Source organism: Chinchilla lanigera, unplaced genomic scaffold (assembly GCF_000276665.1).
Source record: "Chinchilla lanigera isolate Chin_1 unplaced genomic scaffold, ChiLan1.0 scaffold00030, whole genome shotgun sequence".
NCBI classification, from domain to species: Eukaryota; Metazoa; Chordata; class Mammalia; order Rodentia; family Chinchillidae; genus Chinchilla; species Chinchilla lanigera.
The window spans coordinates 3,111,753-3,123,056 of NW_004955431.1; the positions used below are offsets into that span (position 1 = coordinate 3,111,753).

At 44.3% G+C, this 11,304-nt stretch overlaps 1 protein-coding gene across 1 annotated transcript; it reads right to left on the reverse strand.

Moving 5' to 3' along the window:
• Positions 1 to 2,407: 2,407 nt before the first annotated feature.
• Positions 2,408 to 10,696, reverse strand: Ebpl (emopamil binding protein-like). The gene is made up of 4 exons (XM_005387891.2): positions 10,658 to 10,696; positions 9,588 to 9,657; positions 5,061 to 5,199; positions 2,408 to 3,014 (listed from the first exon to the last, which is right to left on the reverse strand). Exons 1-4 carry the CDS (start codon positions 10,679 to 10,681, stop codon positions 2,774 to 2,776), a joined length of 474 nt encoding a protein of 157 aa, XP_005387948.2. The 5' UTR covers positions 10,682 to 10,696; the 3' UTR covers positions 2,408 to 2,773.
• Positions 10,697 to 11,304: the final 608 nt, after the last annotated feature.

Below are 11,304 nucleotides of genomic sequence, written 5' to 3' on the forward strand. Positions count from 1 at the left end.
AGAGAGAGAGAGAGAATTTGTAAGAGTACACGCTATGGCTTGTATCTAGATGTCCCGCCAAGCCTCATGTGCTCATAGGTGGGGCTTTTTGGTGCTGCTGGACCTACAGTGTGTGATCCTGGGATTAAGGGTGTGTGGTGTTAAATTAGTCCACTGGTTGAAATTAGCACAGTGCTGGGAGTGGCTAATGGGAAGGCCCACCCTGGGAATGGGTGGCACCACCCAAAATGCTTATAGCCTGGATGGGATAAAGGGCAAAGGGAAGTTTGCAGCTTGGTTGTTGCTGCTGCCGCCTCACTGCTTTGCTGTCTTCTGCTTGCCATGAACTCTTTCTCCTCCGCCATGCCCCTCTGCCATGCCACCCTGTCTCGGAGCCAGCTGACTACGGACTGAAACTTCTATGGACTGTAAGCTGAAATAAACCTTTTCTCCCTTAACTTTGGACGCTGAGTATTTTGTCTCAGCAATGAGAAAAGTAATGAAGATGCTACAACAGAATGGATTTTCACAATTAATTATAACTACCATGCAAATGGGAAACAGAACATTACTAGCAACTCAGAACCTCCTTCATGACTTTGTCCCATTACTACTTCTACCTCTTCTACAAAGGTAACCTCTATTTTGATTTCTGACACCATCTATTAGTTTTACAGGTTGAGTATCCTTAACCCAGAAGTCCAAAATCCATAAAGATTTTCAAGTATTTTGAATTAGGGCGGCTCACTCAGAAGTCTATGCAAATATCTCCAAATCTGAAAACCTCTGATATCTGAGATGATTCCCAAACAGTATGGATAGGAGATATTCAACCTGTGTTTATTTTTAAATTTACATAAATTGAATCATACAATATGCAGTTTTTGGTCTGGCCTCTTTTACTTATGGTATCCGTGAAAGTCATCCATGTTACTGGTTTGCAATCCAGGGTATGCATACACTGTGTATGTGGTGTGTGTGTGTGTGTGTGCGTTCATTCAAGCTGTTTCCAGTTTGAGGTTATTCTAAGTAATGCTGCCATTTTAGCACACAGTTGCTGGGGTTAGGGTACAGGTACTTGGTTAAGCTTCTAGGGGTGACTTCCATGGGGACCACGGAACCTTTATTCTGGCCACTCCACCTACTTAGTAGCCAGGAAATTGAACATAATACAGAAACTCACATTTTCATGACCTTACTTTTGAGCACAGGATGGAGTGGGGGGCTGGCCTCTACGCTTTCACTTTCTAAATTGCTCAAGTCCACTGACAAGTGAAACCAATTAGGCATCCAGGCTCAGAGCCCAAAGGTGTAGAGCTGCAGGTGCACAGCCTTCTGTTCATGTGACAAATACCTGCGATAAGTAATTTAAAAGGAGGAAAGGCTTATTGTGGCTTATTTCAGAGGTTTCAGTCCATAAAACCTGTTACTTTGGGCCTGCGGTAGCCTAGCACATCATGGCAGGAGGGTAGTGTGAGCAAAGCTGTTCATGGAAGCCAGGAAGCAACAGAGAGGAAGGGCCTGGGTCCCCATAGCTCAGTGGTGGCAAACCTGTGGCACGCATGCCATAGTAGGCTGTCTGTATCACTGGAAGCTCTAGAAGGTTCGCCATCACTGCCATAGCCCTTTCAAGGGCACATCCCTGACAACCTAACTTCTTTTTCCACCTCTTAAAGGTTTCACCACCTCCCAATAGTGTCACCGGCTGGGGACAAAGCTTTCAATACATGGCCTTTGGGGGACATTCCAGATCCAAGCTACAGCAGCCAGGGAGAGGAGGGTGGGGTGCAGACTGAGCTGTCTGAGCTGCAGCATCCACTACCACCTACCAAGTGCCTGGTTCACACGCTAGACACTTTTCTGGGCAGAGGACGCCTCTGTGAGCTTAAGGTCTAGTACTAAAGGCAGGTATTGAGCAAGTTAATGTGAATACATGCTCCCCGCCTCGAGAGCTACTGTGATCACCTCCTGGGACCTGAGTTTTCATATTTCCCTCCAGGTACTGAGGGTATGTGCCAAAGCTGTGCTTCATGTATGCTCATTACATAGAATGCTAACATTTTGCACGGTAACTTTATGTTCATCTTATTATTTTTCACTCTCATTTTCCCTGCATCCTATTTCCTGATTTATTTTTTATCATAATATATATTTCTGTAAGGTATCTCACATAGTCCACCCTGAAAAAGGACAGACAAATCCCTCATCTGTCTGTGGGGCCCCCGTGCTTCCTCACAAGGTGTCAGCCCATGAATAAGTTGCTACTACTATGGTTTTGTTGGGTTCACAAATTTGGAAAAGTACAAATGTAAAATGGAAGCACTCGTTTCCTTCTGGTTTCACAAAGGTAACCAAAAGAGACTACTGAAAGATTAAAAGAGGAAGCAATATGTTCTTTGGAATAAAAAAGTAATGTAACACTCTGCAATGTTCTATTACAATTGGCTTTATTAATGTGAACAATTAATGCCAGCCACAAAAATGTATAATTCAGTGTGATATTATTACAAGGTAAATTTGAAATTAATTCTCTTCACCCTCTCCCTTTTTTTATGGTTCTGGGAATGGAAGCCAAGGCCTTGCAGATTCTAGCCAGGCACCCTAACACTGAGTTACATGCCCAGCCCTCTTTTTTCCTTATACTGCCATTTAATTAAAAAGAAGTAAGAACTTGCCACCTTACAACTAATTGGAAATAGGTTGCTCAGAACAATATAAAAAGAAAGTGTAGGGTGAACTGTTTGATCCATCCTAGCTCCTCAAGCAAGGTAGTAGTGTTTATGATTTTGAAAATTTACCAAGACTTTTTCCCTACGCTGGTTCCTTTTTGATGCATCTTCTTGAGTTCTAGCCATGACTGCCACAGCAGCAGTCCTGGAATTAGAACCCACACACCATTAAAAAATACCAGGTAGACCCAAAAGTACAGCCAACTGTCGGTGTTGAGGTTAGGGCTTCCGATAAGCCACTCTGGGCAGAAGGTCATCCAGCCACCATAGAGTTCGCACACGCACAGGGTAACTTGTATGAAATGCCTGTTGGACAGAAAGAAGCAAAGAATGAAACCACCAGCTCTGCAGTTTGGCACACTGAATTAGGACATCTTTTCTCTTCTTTTCTTTTCTTTTCCTTTTTTTAATTCTGGTACCAGGAATTGAACTGAGGACCTTGTGCTTGCCAAGGAAGGCACTGTGCCACTGAGCTATATCCCCGGCCCTAGGACATCTTTTCTAAGGGCAGCTTTCACTACAGTCTTCACTACAATGCAATCTTCTCTACAAAAACCTCTCTGAAGCTGAACCTAGGTTTTACGTAGTGCTCCTTTGATGGGCAAGTCAACCTAATTAAGGAGGAGTCATTCTTTCCTTGGGGAATCAATAGTGCCCTTCCTAGCATGTTATTCTCTGAATTAACTAAGGACTCTGGGGTATCCTGGATTATTCTGAGGAAGATTTAGTGGAGTCACACCTAGCCCAGCAAGGGGAAGACCTGCATGTGTATCTCTCCATAAGCCCCAGGATCACCTATTGTAAAAGGGAACAATAATAGTTCTTTCCTCAAACAGTGCTGAATGAGGTATGTAGATAAAGGGCCAAATACTGTGCCTGGCACAGAGTGAATATTCCATGATGCAAGTATAAATATTTGAGGTAATAGGTGCATCTAGCAAATCTGCAGTCTGGTCATGGAGCCAAAACTGTTAAGGCACTACTGTTACTTGAAAACTGGGTGGGCTGGCTGGGGATATAGCTCAGCAGCACAAGTGCCTGCCTGGCAAGTGCAAGGTCCTGAGTTAGATTTCCGGTACAAAAAAAAAAAAAAAAGAAAACTGGGTGGGCAAAAGTGGATTGAATGGCCTTCGAGGCCTCTTTCAAATCTGAGTTTTTATGATGAAGTTTTACACAATACTTCTTCAATATAAGACAGCAGAAAATAGAACGCAGTTGTCCTACCAGACATTGTTTTAGTGAATCATGCCCAGGATTGGCACCCCAAATCACCCTGTCCCTCAGAAGGAAAGAAAAGGGAACGAAGATGTGAGTTTAGAGTTCTGAGTCTGACTTACAGCATGGTTAATTCTTCAGCTTCCTCCTTCTTTCCACCCTTTGCCTTCCTATGCCCTCTACAACCGACTTCTGAAAAGATCTCTTATTTGTCTTGCAAGTGCATCTCAGAAGTGTGCAACAGAAGTTAGTCTATGTCAAGTGGGATAGGTGTTTCCTAAAGTAATATTGGGAAAGAAGATACAAGTATTATGCTTTTCTTCTCTAAACTATTGGTATATGTTTTAGTTTAGATCAAAGTTGTCCCTCAAAAGTATCATGTGTTCAGAGGTGGAGCTTTTGAAGTGGATCCTGGGGGGCGTTAATCCACTGGGTTCATGCCTGAAGGTACTTCTAGGAGGCAGGCCTGGTTGGAAGTGGGTCACCAGGGGCATGATTTGGAAGGGTGCTTTTTTTTTTTTGAGACAGGGTCTCACTATGTAGTTCAGACTAGTCCTGAACTTCCTATGTAATCCTGGCTGGCCCTGAACTTGCGTCAATCCTCCTGTCTCAGCTTCCCAGGTGCTGGGATTACAGGTGTGCACCACTGTGCCCAGCCTGGAAGGGTGTATGTCTGTCCTCAGCTCCTTCTTTCTCACTGTATGCTTTCTGGCTGCCACGGATTGAGCAGTTCTCCTGTACCCTTGTCCGCTCTGCCCTGTCTGCCTTGGAGCCAGGTGAACATGCGCAGACCGAACCCTCTGAAACCGTGAGCCAAATAACCCTCTTCTTTAAGTTCCAGTGCCAGGTATTGTGTCTCTGAGATGGGAAGTGACTAAGACAGTGGTCAGTCGACTGATACTGTCCGGCGAGGCAAGAATGGTGCGACAGAATCTTATTTCTCAAATTTTTTATTTCAGATGATAAAAAAACTATCCTAGTGACACCATGACCCTTATCTAATACCAAACAATTTTCATTTCTATTCTACTTTTATCTCACAAATAAATGAGGTCACAACTTGCTCTAAATGTCACTTAGCCATTGGGACAGCTAACCTTTCTCTTCTTTTCAGCCTGACGGAAGAAAAGCACTTACCGGTAATATTTCTCTTTGACTATGGCATAAATAAGGATCAATGCCAGAAGCCCATCCAGGACAACAGTCAAAATTTCCAAAGACACAATGGTTGGATCAAGATAAAGCCACCTTGAATCAGCTTTGCCATATTCTTTCCCTAAGGACAAAATATCTGTTACTCAAAATACCTGTTACTTAACCAGCAAGCATTTTTTGAGAGTTAATGGAAATAACTTTTCCCCTAATGAAGATAAAAAGAATGCTCACTACTCTACATTTTTCACAACGTCTTCATAGAAGGCAAGGGAAGCCCTAGGACTAACGTGCATTTACTCCCAACATAAGCAATAACAACAACAGCACGTTATACTTATAAAATAGTATAGAGTTTCTAAAGTGTTTGCACATATGCACTCTCTCTACCCTTGGCACCTTTCCTTGTAAGCAGCAGAAATCTAAATTAATTCAATACAGTGAGGTTTTATACATACAGTCTTTAATAACAATCCCAGTAAATATATGATAATTGCTTATAAGGTGGCTTGGTTTGAAATTTCAACTTAAAGTATAATTTAGATATGGGAAGCTGTTACTAAGGAAATGTTTATTTAAAAATATGTTTGCTACTGTAAATGAAGAGAAAGTGAGTGCTGATGTAAACTGAGTCCAAAGCAGACAGAGGGTGTTGCAGCCTGCTCTGGGGAACAGGGCTCGCTAGCAAATGGCCTCAGTTGTGTTAAATGGGTGGCCAGGCACCATGGAGGCTGCTCTTCTCCCTGCTTTGTATTTATTTATTTTTTATTGACAGAAGTAATCCATGCTGGCCCTAAGATCTCCAAAGATGGGAGTGAAAAGTGGATGGCCTCAGCTCCTCTCTGCCTTCAAAGACTGCTCTCACATTACTATGAAAAGGCATAAATGCTCCAAAATGAGGCCCTATATCTTATTGATCTGAGCAGTGCAAAACTCTAGCCTCATAATGGCCAGAGGATTGATCCCTCAGGACCAGGAAAAAAGGCTTTTCATGAAAGGCTGTCCTGAGAGAAGGACAATAAAGAAGGCTCACTATTTAATGAGATAACACACAGACACAGGCTGCAGGAAGGTCTTGCATGAGGCCACCAGAATCACCAGCCTGTCCTTAGCTGACTGTCCACCGGGCTCCGAAGTGACTGTGTAACAGGAAAGCAACAGAATACCGAAACGTTTCCTTCATAAACCGAAACCTTCACACAACAGGTAAAACGTGCCAGCCAGAGCACCCAAACCATCACTTACATACAATGGCAGTGCTTTAGGAAACAAAGCATAATTGGGGTTTAGACATTAAGAAAAAAATTCTCCACTTATTTATTTTTTCTTAATACTGGGGATTGAACCCAAGGCACTCTACCACTAAGTTACATCCCAGCCCTTTTTGTTCCTTTTAATTTTGAGATAGGATCTTGCTACGTTGCCCAAGGCTGGCCTGGAACTGGCGCTCCTCCTCGCCTCAGCCTCCACAGTAGCTAGGATTGTGTGTGTGTGTGTGTGTGCGTGTGTGTGTGTGTGCGTGCGTGTGTGTGTGTGTGTGTGTGTGTGTGTGTTTATGCCACCATGTCTGGCTCATTCATTAATTCAACAAATCTTTTCTGAGCATATGGGAGGCTCTACTCCAGGCCTTGAGAATGTAGCAGCAAGTAGGCCATAAGGCCAGCCTGAGTAGCTCACTCTAGCGAGGCCGAAACCTGCACTAAGTGGCGAATGGAGAACATGGGGACATGGAGGAGGCGGCTCTGAAGTGCAAAGAGGGAGAGGAGGGACGATTCTCCGGAGGGTGTTTTGGCTACTTCCCCTTCGCCTTGCAGGTAAGGGAGGGAGTCCCGCTGAGGATCACAGTGATGGCTGCACATGCAACAGCTGTCGCTGGATAGGTGAAAGGGATGGCAGTTTATTAGTCGCCTACAATCACAGCCTGAGGAGGGGGCACTGTGCTGCGTAGGGCCATGCAGGGTCTGCACCAGGGCCAGGGAGGTGAGCTGCTAGCAACAGGAAGATGGGTTGAACCCTTCCTGTGAGAAGATGTGACTGGCTTGTCTGAATAAGCATGCAGGCTGTCAGGGACCTGAAGACCACTCAGGGAGGACAAGCAGGCACTGCTCCTGTCCTCGTGGTCAGCAGGGCTGATGTCAAGGGACGCTCATCCACGGGAGCAGAATGGGAAGGGCACTTCCAATTGGGCTACTTCACACTCTCCAGATTAGTGATGGCGGCCCTTTTAGGGCTCCCGATGGTACAAACAGCCCGCTGCGGCACACATGCCACAGGTGTGCCACTGCTGCTCTAGATTTTACCAGATGTCAAGGCACACGGAATGTGGAAGTTTGATTTTACATCTTAAGGGAGGACTCTGAACCTGGTTAGGGAGAAATCTGGGTGTTCCAGGGAGGTGCTTGTGCAAAGGCCTGGTGCTGACAGCACAGTGTATCTGAAACTACAGCTAAGTTGGCAAGGCTGAAGAACTGTGTGTGGGCACATCGAGGAAGGCAGCAAGGGAGTGAAGGCTCTGCTCTCACCAGTGCAGCCTGTGGAGCCTCTGACATCTCCTCTGCTGCTGAACTTTGACCGCTGTCCCTCGCTTGTTAAACAACTGGCTTACAACTCATGGGCAAACAAGAGCATTATGAAGTATGATGATGTGATTGTTTGCGCTTATCTTGGCATTGGTAGCTGGGTATAAGCAGAGGTTTAGAGGGAAAACACTAAAACTGATGCTTGGAGGAGCGGCCCACTGACTGACCCGCTGCTGTGTGCTCCACCAGAGTGGCCATGAGGACACAGTGAGGGTCGCCCTGCTTACAGCCCAGCTACAGCCTGGGAGCCAAGGACAGCACATGGGGCCATGTCTAGGCTATTCCGGCCCAGACCCTCTAGGTCAGAATCTATTTGAGCAGTTGGGTGATTCTGCCTATTTTGGGGCCTGGAAAGCACTACTTACTTTATCTGTAAAAGGCACCCTCATTAAATGAGTTTTCACTTCTCTAACGTGAAGATGATCAGGAAAGGTCATGTTAGACATTCACATTTGACAGAACTGAGCTGAATCTGGGCTGTTCCATTTTCTTTGAGGCTAGGCAGGGCAGCCAGGGTGGGAGGCAATTGCATCCCCTGTGACACTCACCATGGAGGGATGGTGACTCAAGCTGGGTCCTTCAGGCTCTGGGCTTCAGTAGCCGTCCACTGGCAAAGGTTAATGTAAACACTGACCAGCATGATGTGCAGGTGTGCTAAGCCTGGCCCAGGAACTGAAGTAGCAGGACTTCTACCAAGAGGACTGAGTCACCAAGTGTTTCCAAAAGCACTAACTATAGCTGATTCAATTCTCTAGAAGTTTCTCTAGAAGAGAAACTTCTCTAGAAACTCTCTAGAAGAGAAGTTTCTCTAGAAGTTCTCTAGAACTTCTCTAGAAGTTTCCCACATGGCTCTGGCTAGAGGACATGATTTTAGGGGTATGAAAAAAATGTGACCGGGATGGGGTGGAGCCCAGTGGTACGCATATGCTTGTGCTAGGCAGGTAGGTACACATTAGGAGGGTTGAGGGACAAAGTACTGCATGGGGCAGGCAAAAAGGTCATACTTTGCCAGTTAGATTAAGCGAAGGAACAAAGACGTCAATGTATAACACACTTATAATCATTTGTTAGGTCTCAGACCAAAAATGATCCCACAGTGACATTTTGAAGTCACACACAGCACGTTCCTTCAGCTATCGGGCCACCTGGCTGCCTATTTCCACAAGGCACACAGTACTCCTGGGTGCCGTGGCCTACACCCAATGATATCAGAAATCCTTGGGCTGAGACCTGATTTAGATTCTTATATGACTAAGGTCCCTGAGGGAACACTGACCACCTAAAAGCAACAAGGAAAGCATTTCTGAGATATCAACATTCCATAGTAGCGGAGATGCTGTTTGCTAGGTGGCTCATTTACCTGTCGTATCGACAATGGATGTGGTGGGCAGTTGATCCTAAAGGATTGAATATTGGCTGATTTATGTCATGCATGAAGAGGTGGGGAAAACTAGTTAATAACCACAAGGCAGGAGGAGTTTGGGGAACTAGATTACAAATATTGATGCACAACAAAAAGAAAGTTGACATTAAAAGTATGAAAACCCCCACCCAGTTTAAATGCTGCAAGCTCTTCAATCCGCACTCACATAAATGTTTCTTAATACATAGTTTCACTGAGGTGTAATTTGCACGCCATACAACTCCTCTGTTTAATGAATGGGCTTTAAGATATCCACAGGTCTGAACCACCACAGCTGAACTTAGACCATGGCATTGCCCCCAAAAGAAACTCTGACCCATTAGCAGTTCCTCCTGTCACCTCAGCCCTAGGCAACCTGTAATCTCCTATCTGTGTCTATAGACTCACCTTATTCTGGATATTTCATAGACATAGAATCATACAGTGTGTGATATAGGCATCCATTTCACTGACAGTCACATTTGGAATTAATCTCTGACATTTCAAATGCAAATGTTTTTAATTACTTACATAAAGATGCAATCAAGCCATCGGAATTGGCAACGTTTCCTACTAAGGACAAGTAGACAAAAGGGCCTTCCTAGAGAGAAAAGGAAGACATGCTCTAGTTTAGCGTCACAACCACAGGGTGGCACCACAGAACGCCCTGCAGACATAGGACACAATACAGCCATGTCTGCCAGGTGCTACGCGCTGGCCAGCAGCCTGGGAGTAGATACCAATGCGAACTTGTTGAGTTGGAGTCTGCAACCTGGACCTTAGCAATGGCTATGTCCAAAGCTAAATTATAGTGACTGTCATTTTTCAATGATTGGCATCATACAATCACCACTGTGTTCTTATGTAGGAAAATAAATGAGAATTTCGCACTAGTGAAGAGTTTAACTGTACTAAATAGAATAAGATCTAGGTCACTCCAGAGACCTTAAATATTTGGAAGAATCTCATACCAATTCATTTTGTTTACCTCAAAACAGAAAACAAACCAAAAAAGACCAAAAAACAAAAAACAACCCCAAACCCAAGCTCTCTCTGTAACAAAAATGGCAATCAGACGTCTATACCAGAGTTGAGGGCTCCTCACCTCCCACAGAGAGGTGAATTTAGGAAAACTTAAAATGCACGTAGGTTTTCTCTTGACATTAGGTAATGAAGTACTTGCAGTTAAACTCAGTAATTCCCCAACACAGAAGTGTTTCTCTGCCTAACTTTCATAAACCAAACAACTTGAATTTCCCGGCGTATCTGCTCCTTTCAATAATCTTTCTTGCTGGTCAATACAACTGTTTTTTCTCCTTTCTTTTCACCAAAGCAAGTGCTTACCTGACAGTAAAACTCTCTCAGCCTCCCCTCTGCTCACCTCTAGTACCACTTCCCAGAGCTGTACTTTTAACTGCCACCGCTGGCAGTTATTCCTAACTCAGAATATGCTTTTATTTCTTGAGATTGCTCATCCTGAAAGGTTATTATTTAATTTATAATACATTACTTTCCAGTCATTAGTTTTTTACAGCTGTGTCACTCTCCTATTAATTACCCAAATTTGTATCTTAAATAATAAACTGAAAGCCTTGGCTCACTCGGTCATACGTGTGGCACAGCATCCAGATTTCCCGCCATATGAGAAGAGCACGAGACTCCCAAGTCGCAACTTCAGTCCACGCGCATGCGCGGACGTCACCGAGACTGACTGCTCTCATTCCTGTTCTGTAAACACACTTGTCTGCTCTAAATGGGTACTAAACAGTATTGCGATTACAGAAATGTTCACTGCAATGGTCATAATCTCCTTCTCTACAAATCAGTATCTTGACTCCTGTATCACTTCAGGAAAATGTTAGACATGGAAAATCCTTTCTTTGCGAGTCTCAAAGTCATGCTATAGTGTAGTTTGCTTCACATTTGGGCTATGACTTACCTATAAGATAGTTTTGCTTATTCTACAGCTGGTAATGGCCTTTTTTCCTGATTGGAAGAAGAAATCTGATTTTTCCTCCCATCTCATAATTATCTTCCAGATTCCTATCATTCTAATCTCTGCCAAACAGAGGGGGTTTTTTAGATAGGTTCTATGTAGTTTAGGCTGCTCCTCCTGCCTCAGCCTATGCCCAGCTTGAACAGCTTGAAGCTGGTTTATCTCATCTTTTCTTGACCCTTTTTCCCCCCGGTCCTGGAGTTTGAACCCAGAGCCTTTATACCACGCCAGTCCCACTCCTCCTTTTCTCCT

Bases quoted from the DNA above. Each gene is read 5' to 3' on its own strand.
- Ebpl (XM_005387891.2), bottom strand. From the start codon at position 10,681: ATGCTGTGCCACACGTATGACCGA. The intron at 9,658-10,657 runs GTGAGCCAAGGC...TTTTCTCTCTAG, and splicing joins TGTGCCACACGTATGACCGA to GAAGGCCCTTTTGTCTACTT. The intron at 3,015-5,060 runs GTAAGTGCTTTT...TCTGTCCAACAG, and splicing joins GTCAAAGAGAAATATTACCG to GCATTTCATACAAGTTACCC.